At 51.3% G+C, this 15,364-nt stretch overlaps 1 protein-coding gene and 1 non-coding gene across 8 annotated transcripts in view; both read left to right on the forward strand.

The window, feature by feature from the left end:
• NEURL1 (neuralized E3 ubiquitin protein ligase 1) overlaps window positions 1-9,920 on the forward strand; it is a 33,249-nt gene extending 23,329 nt beyond the window's left edge. For all 7 annotated transcript variants that reach the window (XM_063102354.1, XM_063102350.1, XM_063102352.1 and 4 more), the window contains 3 exons: window positions 3,068-3,757; window positions 6,846-6,992; window positions 7,516-9,920. In XM_063102354.1, coding sequence (XP_062958424.1) covers window positions 3,068-3,757; window positions 6,846-6,992; window positions 7,516-7,754 — 1,076 coding nt within the window. In that variant the 3' untranslated portion in view covers window positions 7,755-9,920. The remainder of the gene's footprint in view (window positions 1-3,067; window positions 3,758-6,845; window positions 6,993-7,515) is intronic.
• Window positions 61-134, forward strand: TRNAI-GAU (transfer RNA isoleucine (anticodon GAU)). Its single transcript has one exon. It is a non-coding gene; the product is annotated as a tRNA-Ile (tRNA).
• Window positions 9,921-15,364: the final 5,444 nt, after the last annotated feature.

Below are 15,364 nucleotides of genomic sequence, written 5' to 3' on the forward strand. Positions count from 1 at the left end.
GCTTATCCAAAGGCCACCAGCCAAGTGCTGGGTCGAATGTTTAAACCCAGGCCTGGGGCTGGCCAGTTAGCTCAGTTGGTTAGAGCGTGGTGCTGATAACACCAAGGTGCAAGGTTCAGTCCCTGTACTGGCCAGCTGCCAACAAACAAAACAACCCAGGCCTGGATCACCTCAAAGCCCATACACATCCTTTTGAACCATATGGCATATAAACGATAATGACAATGGCTCATATTAACCTGATTGTTATGTGCCAGGTACTCTACCAGATGCCCAATGGACCTTATTCCATTTCATCTTCACAGCATCCTTTCTAGGGGACTTCAAAATACAGATTTTATATGAGTCGGTAGGTGCTGATTTCACTGCTGAAGACTACTTGTCCAAGATCATACAGCTTTGTCATACAGGAAATGGCAGAGCCAGGATTTGAACACAGGCTGATGACTTCAAATTCACTGCATTTAACTCTGCTTCTATTCTGCCTACCAGTGTATGGATTTTGGTTACTAAACAAACCCAGAGTACTCTTAGATTGCACTATCAGAAGTATAGTGTACATATCAAGTGAGGTGATGGCCACACTGTGCCTTGAGCTGGTCGAGGCACATCTGTAGTACTGAATCTGTGCTGTTCATTGTCTAAGAGGTGGGAAGCTGTGTGGGGACTCTTCAGTATTCCCTGAGGAGCGGTCTTCAGTATGATAGGCAGCCCAGGAGGTAGTGGGTTAGATATAGGACGTGGATTTCACTTTGAGAGAAGGAAGCACCTTCTTAAAGACAGATTAGCTAAACAATGGAACAGGTTGCAGGGGAGTTAGTGAGCACCTGGTAATGGGCTTAGTCAAATAGAAGAGGACTCCTGAGGGGCAGAGAGATCAGGATAGCTTACACCCAGCCCCATTCAGAAATCTGTTCTGAGGGTCTGCCCAGCTCCACTGGCTCTGGGCTGATTGCCCTGAGGGGGTGCGGTGAGGAGTGTGGGGGTCCATATGCATATGGACCCCATGACAGCCTTGTTCCTGTAGGCTCTGGCTCCGCACCTCTGAGTGACTTGATTCCTCTTCTTCCTGCTGTTCCTGTTCCTTCCTCTCTCTATCTCTAGCCCTCTGGAGTCCCCAGGGACCACTGCCAGAAATCTCTGAGGGGTGGGGGAACAGGGACTGTCCCCAGGGTCCAGGCCAGCTACAGGCCTTCCCCAGCTCTCCACCACTGTCTTCCCCACCTCCCCCTCCTGTGCACGCCCTCTCCGCTTCTGCCTCTCTGCAGCCCCCAGCCTCTCTGCACCATTGCTGTCACAGAGTCAATTCCCTGGAATAATCACATTTTCCGGTCGGCTCCCCTCTCCTCGCCAACTCAGTGCTGGGAAACCCCAACCAGCAAGGCCCCAAGAGGCTTCTCCAGAGCAGCAGGAGACTTGGGGGAGGGCGCAGCACCCAAACCTTGTCAGGGCCCAGACAACACAGTTCCTGGAAGGGGCAGGGAGGGGCGAGAACAAAACCAGGGAGGTTTTAGAGACCGGCTTTAAATTCAGCTGGAGCTGAATTCTGGCCTCTGCTGTCCCTGCCAGGCCATTCCCCCGAGCATCCCAGCCATCCTTACCCAGCTCCTAAAGAGAAAGCACAGATTCTCCCTTGGAGAGGCTTAGAGAGAAGGCTCCCAGAAGAGACTGGTCCATGGTGTGGCTCACAGTGGCACCAGCCAAATTTGGGGACATTGACTCCCAGAGAAGGGGTTTAACAAATAAGGAGGGCCTGGAAGTGAAGAGTGATGTATTGTGAGTTAAATAGACCTTGCTTCAATCCTGGATCTGCCATGTGGTGGCTGTCACATAACCTCTCTGTGCTTTATCTGTAAAATGGGAACACCTCCATGGGCTGCTTTAAGGATGAAACACCCGAGTAATTCCTGGCACATGGAGATTACTTTTATTATAAGTTACAGGACTTCATAAAGCAGGACATAACAGCCATTAAAAGAATATGGTGTTGAAAACAGTTATTGGCATGGGGAGGTTCTTAGGATATATAAGTGAAAAGTGAGTTGTGAGAAAGGAAATCTGCACAGAAGGTTCTTAGCCTGGAGTCCCTGGCCATGGATGGCTTCATGCAGTTCACAGATGGTCTGAAATTATCCACAGAACTCAGTGAGAATGTACATTTTTCTGGAGAGATAGGTCAAAGTTATCATTACATTTTCAAAGTGATTTACTCCCCACAAAAGGTTAAAAACTATTGGTATTTATATAACATGACTCAATTTTAAAAAGTAACCAGAAATACATTTTACAAGGCTAAAAGGTCATACATCCAAATATTAAAAGTGCTTTTCTCTGGGTGGTGGGCTGACAGGCGATTATTTTTTGTTTTTGCTGAACTGTATTTTCCACAAAATACAAGTACAGTTTGTATTGCTTGTATGATTAAAAAGAGGTTTGATTTCCAGTTAAATCACTTTCAAAAGGAAGTCTCGGGTAAATTTACTTAACTTCTGTCAGCCTCAATGTCCTTATGTGGCAATGGTAACCTCAAGACAATTTAAGCAAAGAAGGGTTGGGGGGGTTCCCCGCTGGCCTCCCAGAGTGTTAGGATGTCATCAGTGCATTGGACAAATATTTACTCTTTGCCTACTAAGCGCTCAGCGCTGTTTTAGGTGCTGGGGATAAAGAGGTAATGGCACCAGGGTTAAACTTTAAAAATTTTAAAAAAGTTATAATTCACACTTACTGTAGAAAATAAGGAAAATACACATATGTACAAAGAAAGCACTCATGAGCTCCCAAGCATTTAGAAGCCATTATATGGTTTGGACTTTGATGTCCTTCCAGCCTTATTACTTTAGTTAAACACTTAGATGTCCTTCCCAACCCTGTTTGCTGACTTTGCTCGTTAATTTGTGACATAAGCATTTCCTATGCCGTTAAGCATTCGGCAAGTATATTGATGGTGCATACTTTAGACATCAGTGAGGGGTGGCATGCAGGGGACCGGCCCCCTCCCCTCCTGCCGCCGGCCGCCGGGAGGCCTGGGGGTGACGGTCGCCTGTCTGTCTCGCCCCTCCCGCCGCAGACAGCGAGCTGGTGTTCCCGGACTGCCTGCGGCCGCGCTCCTTCACCGCCCTGCGGCGGCCGTCGCTGCGGCGCGAGGCGGACGAGGCGCGCCTCTCAGTGAGCCTGTGCGACCTCAACGTGCCGGCGGCCGAGGGTGACGAGGGCGGGCCGGCCGCCGGCTGCCCCATCCCGCAGAACTCGCTCAACTCGCAGCACAGCCGCGCGCTCCCGCCGCAACTCGACGGCGACCTGCGCTTCCACGCGCTGCGCGCCGGCGCGCACGTCCGCGTCCTGGACGAGCAGACGGTGGCGCGCCTGGAGCACGGTCGCGACGAGCGCGCGCTTGTCTTCACCAGCCGGCCCGTGCGCGTGGCCGAGACCATCTTCATCAAGGTCACGCGCTCGGGGGGCGCGCGGCCCGGCGCGCTCTCCTTCGGCGTCACCACGTGCGACCCCGGCACGCTGCGGCCGGCCGACCTGCCTTTCAGCCCCGAGGCCCTGGTGGACCGCAAGGAGTTCTGGGCCGTGTGCCGCGTGCCCGGGCCCTTGCACAGCGGCGACATCCTGGGCCTGGTGGTCAACGCCGACGGCGAGCTGCACCTCAGCCACAACGGCGCGGCCGCCGGCATGCAGCTGTGCGTGGACGCCTCGCAGCCCCTCTGGATGCTCTTCGGCCTGCACGGCGCCGTCACGCAGATCCGCATCCTCGGTGAGTGCCCCTCCAGACCCTCTCCAGACCCAAGCGGTAGGGGACCCAGAGGGCGCACCCCAGCTCCCATCCCCAGCGCTTTATGGTCTTGCTAAGGAATCCCAGACGCCGAAGTGAGGTCTGGGCGGGACGCGATCATCTAGTCCAAGGGCTGTGAATGTCACGAGACCTACCCGGGGACGGGGGAGAAAAGCGTGAATTACTGAGTTTTACTCTTAGAATCTGATCCCACACTTCCACAGACACATAAACAGTCCAGATACACACACCCCAGTAGCCACTTAAAAATGTGAAAAAAATTGTTTCCACCAGCAGCTAACTTTTCGAGGCTCGGTTTCCATTTCTCCAAAATGGGAATACAGGTCCTCGCCTCTAAGGGTGGTTGTGGGGGCTATGGGGAACCTCTAAGCAGGCAGCCTTGGGAGAAATGGGGTTGCAGAGTTACCGGTCTTCGAAAGGAGACCCTTTTTTTTTTGCCTGGGGGGCAAAGGGTTTGAATGCACTTGGGGATGTGGACTTGTGTGAACCATGTTTCCCAGATTGTTCTGAGGGATGTTAATAGGTGTTCTTTGAAAAAGGGTCCTTGTGGTTAAAAAAGTTTGGGAAACACTCAGTTTTAAAAGGTGGTGGAGGAGAAAGATTCTTAATTGTAGGATTTCTCGGAGGCTTTGATATGCAGTGTGAATCTTTAAGGAGGGGGAGGTAGTGTTTTGATGTACAGATTATCCAAACTAATTTGACCAGAAATCTTTTTTCACAAAGCATCTCCTGGGACCTCTGATACCCCATGATGAGCAGGTATTCATGCTTTCCAAGTGCTGGTCTCTTAACCAGCTGTATTAGACTGGGCTGGTTTTATTAGTCTCACATGGAGAGCCTATTAAAGTGCAGATTGTTGGATTTCACCTCTGGAGACTCCAGTTTTGAAAATTTAGGATAGGTTCTGGGCGTGACTTTTTTTTTTTTTTTTTTTTAAAGCAAGTGTACTTAGCCAAGTTTGGAGACCCCTAGTTTCATAGCCCCTATCCTAGTCCTCAGCCCAGGAGACTAATAATGTAGATAAGATAATGTGTTTATAGGAGTGAGCTGAGTTACTCTGTAAGATTGGTGTACTGTGTTTAGGCACATGTGAGTAACTACAAGTGTGTTTATGTGATGCTGTTGGTGATTGTGAGAGTGTGGGAGAGTCTGCAAAAATCACATAAAATCAATGGGGACTTCCAATTTTGGAAAGAGACCACATGAAGATGGAGTGGGGGGAAAAAGAAGAAGAAATGAGCCTGGGCTGCTAAGAAGTTGGGATTAGGGAAGATAAAGCAGGAAGGAATGAAAAGAAATCAGGTTAGATGAAAAGAAATCAAGATGAATTAAGGTGGGGTGAGAATTCAGAGTGGAATGAAAAGAAATTGGACTGATGTGCAAAAAAAAAAAAAAAAAAAAGCAAGCTGAAGTAAAAAGATATTTGGCTATACTCACCAGGAGACACTGCTTCTCAGAGAAAGGGAATTACATAAGGTCAAGGTACTCTCTTGCCTCAGCACCATCTAATAATTGATAAGGCTTAATTGATAATCCAATAAGGCTTCGGTTGCCCAAAGAAGTTTACTAGACTGGAGCAAAGGAGAGGCTTAAAAAAATAAAAAAATTCAGGATTTATCTGTCCCAAGAGATAAGTGGGCTAAAGTGGGTATTGAAGAATAACCATTCAGAATTCAATATAAGTTAAACAGTGCTCCTGAGCTGTTTGGAGAATTGGGCATCTCAACTAGCAAATTGGTGTTAGGAGATCCTGAGTGACTAAAGGAAAAAGAAACCAGTGACAATGTGTGAAGAGTCATTGTTTACCTTATAGAGGAATGCTTGACTTTGTGGAATGCCTAAGTGAACTAAGAATGAAAGGATATTTCCTTCACTCACATGTATCACAACACCTATAGCCAATTTCATACTTACTGGTGAAACATTAGAAATATTCTCATTAAGGTCAGGAATATGATAGGGATGCCTGACAGACATTGTTCTGAAAATGCTAGCCAATGCATTAAGGCAAGAAAAGTAAATAGCAGGTATGAATTTCTGAAAAGAGATGATAATAAACTTGAAAAATATTAACACAGTAAGAGAAACCCTATGCGTGTATATTGAATATTCTTAGAAATAATAACAGTTAAATCAATTAGTAATAACTACTAGTGAAAAAAAAGATCTCATTGAGCACCTACTTGTGTTCAGGGAGTTATGTTAGTACTTGTGGGAGAGTGACAGGTGAATAAGGTTTCCTGTTCTTAGAACACTCTTGGTTTAACTGGAGAAATAAAGCTAGATTCCTGGGAAAAGAGTGAATGATACCCCAGGCTTTGGGTGGTTTAGTCCTGTGTCTGTAGAGTGTATGGCTGGTTGGTGCTAAATGGAGTAATGTGGTTTGGGGAGAGTCAAGGCTTCGCAGAGGAGGGGGTTTGAGGACAACCCCAAGAGGCTTCATGGACAGTAAGCTCCTTGAGGGCAAGGGTTCTGTCCCAAGCTTTATGTATACACAGTGCTTGTTACCTTGTAGGCCCTCAGTAAGGATTTGTTGAAGGAAGGAGAGAGGGAAGGAGGGGCAGAGGGAGGTGAGGAGAGAAGTGGAAGGAGAGGAGTGAGGGAAGGAAGGAGGGAAAGAATGTAGGACCAGAATAAATGTGGGAGATGGTGAGGGCATTTTAGAGGTGCCATGCAGACCCAGTGCCAATATCTGGGGACAGTGATGGACAGCTCCAGGCTCTGAATAGGAGGGGGAGGTGAGGGCAGGGGAGATGGTGACTTTATTCTCTGGCCTGGGAAATCCTGAAGGTGAAGGGTGCGTGGGAGGGTGGAGGGGCTAGTTTGGAGCCTGCTGATGTAGGAAGACCAGAGTGTGAGGTGGCCCTCCAGTTTGTGGGTGAGAACAGAGCAGGGCTGGGTGCAGAGCCAGTCTGGGAAGTCCTGTCCTGAGCCCAGTGCTGTACTGTCTTGGCAGGTGTGGGAACCCCCCTATAAGGGGTGGGGACTCTAGCTTTCTGTTTAGGTCTCCAGATGGCTAGCATGTCCCTCACTGCCTCCCCTTTTGTAGGCTCCACCATCCTGGCAGAGCGGGGCATCCCATCACTCCCCTGCTCCCCTGCCTCCACACCAACCTCACCCAGTGCCCTGGGCAGCCGCCTCTCTGACCCTTTGCTCAGCACGTGCAGCTCTGGACCTCTGGGTAGCTCTGCCAGCGGTAAGTACACCGGCCCCTCCAATCCCTGGTGACTGTGTTGGACCTTCCACCCCCAGACCCCATGGCTGAGGCAGGAGTGCAGCCTCTGTGTCAGGGCTGGGACTAGAGAGGAGCCAGGCTCAGTGATCCTTGTGGAGTGGCAATTTCTGGGGTGTGTCCCCTCCTGTCCCCAAGCTGGGCAGCTTTCTCCAAAGAGCTTTTTTTTTAAAACACACAGGGAATGCCAAAGGGTAGCTCTGGAGGGACCTGCCTTAAAAGACTTAGGGTGTCTTTCCTTCCTCCCTCCATCCCTTCTTCCTTCTTTTCCTCTCACTGCCTCATGGCCACCCTTGCCCTGGTCTGGGGGCTGAGTGCGCTTGGAATGGGGCTACTGTCCCTTGTGCCCTAGAAGTGGGGTCGTCAGGGTAAACAGGAAGATCCCAATAAATGGAGGGGGACACAAGGGGCCGGGGGCCTCTCTTCCCATGAACCCAGTGCTAGTCTGGGCCATATCTCTTCCTGATTGGTGCCCCCTTGCCCCCAGGGACGGCCCCCAACTCACCGGTGAGCCTGCCTGAATCGCCAGTGACCCCAGGTGTGGGCCAGTGGAGTGATGAGTGTACCATTTGCTACGAGCACGCGGTGGACACGGTCATCTACACGTGTGGTCACATGTGCCTCTGCTATGCCTGTGGTCTGCGCCTCAAGAAGGCCCTGCACGCCTGCTGCCCCATCTGCCGCCGCCCTATCAAGGACATCATCAAGACCTACCGCAGCTCCTAGCCCGTGGCACCCCACCCCGCACACCCACCTTCTGAGACCACAGCCCAGCTCCAGCCGAGGGGCAAGCCAACAGGGCCCCTTCTCTTCCTCATTTTGGGAACTCTTTTTCCTTCTCCATTAAACATGGGAAACTGAGGCCCTGAAGGTTTGGGGGGAGACGGGATATCAGGCAGGGACGCGGGGGCGGACGCATATCTCCTGGCAGAGGGGAGGGGAGGAGGCTGCACTCCTGTCTTTCTCTTCTCTGTCTCAGCTCTTCCCCGCATGCTGAGAGGCTAAATGGGGTCTCAGTCTGTCCTAATCCATCCCCACCTGGGGCAGATTTCTAGAAGGTCCCTCTAGCCCATGTGGCACCTTTGTGAGAATTAAAAAATGTGTACCTTCCTGTGGGCAGCTGCGGCCCGGCTCCAGGGCATGGGGCTTGGCTAGGGGAGTGTGGACTGGATCTCAGCTGCCGTTGCTCCCTCAGCCATCTGCCCCTGAGCAGTGCACAGCCTGCTCCACAGCAGCCTTGGGCAGGCAGCCCCTGAGCTGCTGTCTCACTCTCTGCCCTCTGCACACCTTGTCTTTCTTCCCTGCCCACTGGGCCTAGCAGCTGGGCAAGGAGGTGGTAGATGCCTCTTCTCCTGGGTAGGCTGCAGCCCCTATGCCGTGTCTCTCTCCTGCTCCCCCAGGATGAGTGGATGGACGGGCTGCCGAGGGCTCCAGGTTCTGGGTCCCTAGCCCCCTGCCCTGGTTGAGATGGGGAGGAGCCCTTCCTGGCCATAGTCTTTCTGCCCCAGGCATCTTGTTGGATGTTGTTGCCCAGGGTGGCCCTTTGGAATGGACTGGAGAGTGGGGTCTGTCTGTTGTCAGGTCTCTAAGGACAGGTTTGCAGCTACTGTCCCTGATCTGTCTTCCCACATCTCAGTGCTGTCCTGGGCCCAGGCTGATTCTCAGAGGCTTTAGCATGCCCAGGAGGAACGAGGGCCCTGGATTGGGGTGGGCAGATTTCCTGGGCCAAGGTCAGCCTTTTTCCTTATTTTAAGTTATTTATTTATTTGGTTTGTGGGTTTTGGGTTTTTTTATTTGTTTATGGGGTGAGTTCTCATTCCATGGGTCCCTAGAAATGCTGCCCTGGTATGTGGGGTGTCTGAGGAGAGGGGGCTGCAGAGATAATCATCACTCACAGTCTCCCCTAGACTCCAGCCATGAAGCCCATAGCCAGCCCTGCTAACCATGAATTGGAAGTCCGTAAAAAGGGGCCAAATTGAGAGGCCACCTAGCAAATTGTGTCCATTTTACAGAGAGGCAAACTGAGCCTCTTTAGTGCGCTGGGGCTGGTAGATCACCCAGCACCACAAAGTGCCCTTCCACCCTGAGTTCCCCCCTCCCTAAGGACATAAAAATTTCTAGAAAGGCTGAGGGAGGGGCACCCCTCATGGGCCTGGGAACAGGACTGGGGGAACCTTGTCCTAATAGGGCAGGGAGTCTGTTCTTAGGAAAGGCTTGCCACCCCTGGGAAAGATGGGAAAGGGCGGCTCCCAGCACTTGGTTCTTATTCTGGGTTCTGGGGAGGGAGTGCCCACACCTGCTTTTGGGTTACAGTCATCTCAGCCCTGCCCACCTTGTCCTGGGCCGGGGCCAGGTCCGAGTCTTGGCCTAGGCTCCTCCAGCCTCCCAACCCTCCGCTTTTTTGCACCCACCAGAGACTAATTCTCCCTGTGACAGGCGGGGCATGGGGCTCCAGTCCTGGCCCTGGCCAGTCAAGAGTCCCTCTGAACCTCTGCTTCCACCTCTGTAAAATGGCTGTTTGGGGGAGAGGGCAGCCTTGCTGCATGACTCTTGGGAGTTCATTGGTGAGGGGCTGCTGTGGGGTGGTGTGATGGGGAAGCACTGAGGACAGGACTCCAGGCTGGCCTTTGGGGAAGTCACCATTCCACTGCAGGTCTCTAGTTCCCAGCCACTGACCCTGGGAGACCCTTTCAGTGGGAGTGGTCAGGGGCTCCATCCCAGAGGCAGGAAAGGCCTCAAGTACAGGAGCTGCATGGCCTGAGGGGTGGGGAGAGGAAGCCATCAGTCGTCTTTATCTCTGTTAGTGGGGGTAGCTGCTGCCTCCTTTGTGAACTTGGGTTGGGTCACTGTGATTGTGAATAAAGGTGATTTCGTACCAGCCTGAGGGCTGTACTAGCGTAGCCTGCATGTGTGTGTGCATGGGGGGGGGGGGGGCAGGCATCCTGGATACAGCGGGGAGTCAAGAGGTGTGGCCCCAGCCTCTGGGGATCATTGGAGGCCTTTGAGGCCCCAAGGTTGGCTGGGAAAATCAAGGAAGTCTCCCTGGAGTGGAGGGCTGTAAAGTGACCTGGGGCTAGAATGTCAGGGGAGCTGTGTAAGTTGGAAGAGAGAAGCCAGCTGCCTTTCTGGTGGCCTCAGGTCCCTGGTCTGAGAGGAGCAGGGTGTGGTGGGGCAGAACCACTGGGAGTGCATGAGGATGCTCAGCTTCCTCTTAAGGCTGAGCAGGCCCAACGTGGCCGAGACCCTTGCAGAGTGGGCAGTGCCACCTATGGGCCAGTGGGGGGATGACACAGGTCCCCCTCACAGGTCATGAGGGGCTGGCTGAGCTCCCCAGGAACAGGGCCTCCCCATCCCTCTCCCCAGGATCAGACCCTGTCCTGTGGCTGGCATGAACTGTGTTTCCACTTGTGGGTGCAGAGGCCCATGTGAGATGGGTGGCGCAGCTGGCAAGAAAAGGGAGGCCTCTGAACAGAGACCTTTAGAGAAACCTAGATGTGTTGAGTACATCTGGGTGGCTGGAAAAGCTGGGCTTGGGGTGGTGTGGTATGGGAGGAGGCAGCCAAATTGGCCCCAAGGTCCAGGCACAGCATTGTAATTGTTCTCATTTGGCAGGGCTAGGCCTTGGGGGCACCTGGGATGCCTGTCTCCCCACTCTCTCCTGGGAGGATGCCGTTGACCCAGCCTCTGTCTGGCCTTGAACAGCCATGGGCTGTTCCCCACACCAGACCCACCCTGCTCTGCTTGCTGGAGTCCAAGCAAAAGTAGGTGAGGGGTGGGGGTGGGGGGTCCATGCTGAGGGTCCAGCTAGGCCTGCTGGATGTGGGCCAAGATCTGCACCTGTCAAAGCCTTGGTCACTGCCCCAAAAGCCTCCTGAAGGTGGGGAAGGACCTGGAGGAGCCTGAGCACCATTCTCACCAACAATAATGGGCTCCCCAACCCTCCAGTGTCCTCTGAGAGATCCCCGAGATCCTGGAGTCCATGCTGCGTTTGGGATAATGGGACTTTTGCTGTTCTGCTGGATGACTTTTCTGGTGACAGAATTAAGAGGTGATTCTGTTCAGTTAAAAAGGCCAAAAACTTTATTTAGTTTCAGAGAAATACAAGATGCATGTAAACATAAACAAAATACGTAACAAAACAACCCAAATCTTACAGTCTAGAAGCATGCCAAGACAGAATAATTTCTGCAGACCAAAGAGTCCAATCAAAATGATAAAACACACCTGGAAAGTGGCAGGCCAAGGGGCTGGGTCACTTCCCCAAAGACACTGCATTTTTGTGATGATTTCAAAAACACCCACTATTAAAAATATTAGAAACATGGAGATAGTTTAGCACCACCATTGATCCTCGAAATATTTTAGCAACTCAAACTGACTGAACTGAATTTAATGTCCTTTTCTCCAGTTTCTCTGCTGAAGGGGGAAGAGGGAAAAACCCAGAGGAAGGGCTGCTCCTGATCCCACAGAGCCCACTAAGTGGGAGGGCTTGAGTGGACCGCATGAGTAATCCCCCAGAGTTCTGGAGCCCCACAGACGTCCACCAGTCCACATCCAACCAGGCGGTCCACATCCAACCAGGCGGTCCACATCCAACCAGGCAGTCCACATACCCATGTGTTGGGGACCTGTCACTCAATGTCTACCCTGCTCAGAAGTCACTTTGCTGCAGATCTCTCAGTACCTGGCAGGGAAACCCATGTTCCATCCTGTGTCCTGGATTTAAAGAAAACCTGTTGCAGAAAACAAGTTTAAATTCAAGAATGGTGGCTGCTTACCCTTCTTTCTCTGAAATAAACTCTTCCGAGCAGTGTGCCTTGGTTGTAAGCCACTAAAAAGCAGAAGGGCATAACCATAGGTGTGTGTGCATTTCCCTGGTTCTCATTCACACCAGGGAGGGAGGCAGACTCAGCAAGCTGAGGCACTCAGGCGTCATCAGAGATATTTAAGAATAACATCAAAGGAAAGGCAACCAAAGCTGTCTTCCTCCCAGATATGCCAGGTGGAGTCTGGACCCTGAGCCCCCAGTCTGGGGATCATGGGTCCCTATTGCATGACCCGTCATGGTTACTGGTCTCTAATTGATCCATACAGCTTTAGATGCTGGGTCTGGATTGGGCATAGGGAAGTGGGGAAAATCAGCTGGGAACCTGGGAGAAGGATGTATGTAGTCTGGAAGCAGGGTCTCCAAACTCAGATTGGTTTGTTTCTGGCAACTTCCCCTCCCCAGAACCATTCACTGAGACCTGCTGGGGACCCAGTTTATGACCCAGTGAGTAGAATTTTTCTCTGGCCAGTTTCTTCTATCACCAAATTTGGAGGATTTTTCAACTGCTCTAGCTGGACCCTTGAGTGTTGAATCACTAAATTCCCTCCTACCTGCTCGCTTCTGGAAACACTCAGAATTGACTTATTCTTTCTCATCAAGAAAGACAAAACTCCAAACCCTCTTTCAGCCTTCTCACACCTTTTCTGCCTAGAAGACATCTTCTTTTGGAAGCCTCCTTCCCAGTGAAGGGATGGTAGCCCCAGCCACTCCATACGTGCACGCAGCATCTCACTGACATTCCTCTCACTTGCCTCCAACATGCTCGATCCATCCTTATGCTCTAGAACAGTTCTCTCTCTCTCTCACACACACCTCTTGAGGTCCAGCCCTCGGCCAGTATGGAACTGGGAGCAAGGCAGGGGACCTGCAGTGCAGGGGACCCCAATCTCTAAGGCCACTCAATTCTAGGACTGGGATGGGAGAGGGTGCTGATTGTCAAGGTCAAGTGCAAACTTGAGATTTAAAAATATAGGATGGGGGAAGGGGGATCACATGCTAATCCCAACCTTATAGGTTGTGATCAAGGTCTTGCAAGGTAGAGCCAACCACCTAGTCTATAAGCACCAATGTGCCCACCTTGTGGCCTGGAGACCTGGGTGTACAGGACAAAGCAGGAGGGATGTTAAAATCAGTTGGGCTGTTTCTCCCCAAGGCTGTAGGTCACTGACCCTGTCCTCTCACTGGCTCTGATCACAGAGCTCAGGAACTAGAGACATGAGACTGCCCTGAACAAAGATGATGATTTAGCCATAAAACTCAGTAAGGTCCAGGGGAGCTCTCTAACCATTCAGTCAGGCCCTGCAGTCGAGACTAGAGGAGCAGATGCACACGCACCTGCCTGTTAGCTGAGCAGTCCTCACCTGACCAGCCTGGCCCACCCTCAGAAATAAGCACCCAGGTGCTAGCAGCTCTTCTGTCACATGGGGATTTTCAGACCGATGGCATGGATGAGAAGGGGTGGGCATCAGCCTGCCCCACAACACACCTGCAGATGGGTGGCCCGATTCAACCGACTCAGCGCTTCCACACCCAGCAGCATCTCTTTTCCACGCCTTCAAATTTGGAGCCTGGGACAATGGCCTAAGCTGCTTCTGCTAGAACTGTTAATGCCAGTGTGAAGTTTCCAACTAACTACTTAATAAAATAATTAAAAAAAAAAAAATTAAAGACACATTGCACTCTCCAGCCAGAATTATGTGTGACTAACACACACTCGCTGCCAGAAGCTGCGAGTCCCTTGGGACCTGCCCAATGCCAAGGACTTGTTCAATGGAGACAGCCTGCCCAGTACTTCTGTAACCCCATGTTTAGTTCAAGTGGGAAATTACCAACACGCACACACCCACACACACGCACACATACATGCTTTGTCAATACACGGCCCTCAAAAAAGTGAGGGAATCTTAACTTTAGCAATGTGGACGGTTCTCTTTCCAGAGAGCTCTGCATCAAGATTCTCGAAGACTGAATACGTAGATTTATATAGTCCAAGGGGGAGACCCACATAGGGTACAATCCCACTGCGGGCATGGAGATCCATATCTGTACAGAATTCACCAAATAGGGGGTTGGAGCAGCAAGTGTACAGTACTGGAGGTGGAGGGGATAAGCCAGCAAGGATGCCCCTGTCGCCCCGAGGTGTAGAGCTCCAAGGGCTTAGACCCCAGGGACTTCTCATCCTGCTGCTCTCTCTACCAGCGCCAAGGAAGGAGGAAGCTGGCTTGGTACCTATTGTGGGAAGTTTTATCTGCAGAGAGACCTGAGTAGACTCAGATTCTTCTCGGAGAAGAATTCTGCAGCCTGTCCGGGTGTGGAGCAGAGGCAGGGCTTACTCCTTAGGCGGAAGTCATTGAGATGAATGGGGGGGCCCAGGCTCTGCCCCAGGGATGTCTGATGCAGGCTACGGGAATTGGTATCTTAAGGGGGTGTGTAAGGTTCAAGGCACCCGCACCCCCCAAAAAAGATGTGGTTACATCTAGGGTTCCTGCTCACAAACTGAACTGAGGTTACACAGTTTTAGAAAGGTTCAAACATACATCAAAAGGATCATGGTCCAAACATCAGGAGGCTGGGGTGAGAGAGGGCTGCTGGGAATAATTTTTAGGACAGGTCTCTCTGAGCAGCTGGCTGCAAAACAACGGAAATGAAAACAAGGAATGGTTCCTGGATGTCCTCACTCTGCTCCAGGGACTGGGGCCCCAAGAGGCCAAGAGCCCCGTGCCACTTCCCTGAATCCCTTTCTCTGGTGGACAACACCCACTAGAAAAAGGGGCTGTCCGCTGGTGGGGACCCCTACCATCTTGCCAGGGACTGGAGAGAGGGGAGAGGGCTGAAAGATCAAACCCCGCCAACCCACCCATCTGATCCACAATCACAATTCCTTTCAGGGCCCCACCTCCCGCTCTCTGCAGGCTGGCCACTGGGTCTCCCTCTACTATTCCCAATAAGCCCTGGCATCCCTCTTGCTAATATTGCACTTTTCCTGTCTCTCAGATTGTTTTCATTTTCGATTGAGAATGCAAAGTATTTGGAGGGGATAGGGGAAGTGAGTAACCTTAAAGAAATAATATATTAGTTAAATACAAAAACAGGTTATCTTTTTTTCCCCATTAAAAACAAAAACTACCAAACCAAGGTCTAAACTTAAATAGTTCTATGCCTACTCTGCAAATACTAGTAATAGGAAAATAATGCTTGACCAAAATTCCCTTGACTTTTTTCCTTAGATGATAAAAGTAGTAACATGCCTTGCTGAGGAAAGCGATGGATATAAATGCCAGTAAAATATGCTGCTTTAACATCTGCAAGTGATTAAAATGATTCTATATAATGCCTTCGTCAAGATGGGGAATTGAGGAGGAAGAAAGAGAAACCTCTGGGGCCAGGTTGGGGGTGGACAGCCTGAGGCCTGGCAAGACAGAGCCCAGCCACAGCCCTGAGCATAGGGCACACCTGCTGCTCAGGGCTGCCTCCTTGCAGCTCTGTCTTGCAGCCCCCAAGGTCCCAC

This window comes from Cynocephalus volans, chromosome 7 (assembly GCF_027409185.1).
Source record: "Cynocephalus volans isolate mCynVol1 chromosome 7, mCynVol1.pri, whole genome shotgun sequence".
In the NCBI taxonomy this organism is placed as follows: domain Eukaryota; kingdom Metazoa; phylum Chordata; class Mammalia; order Dermoptera; family Cynocephalidae; genus Cynocephalus; species Cynocephalus volans.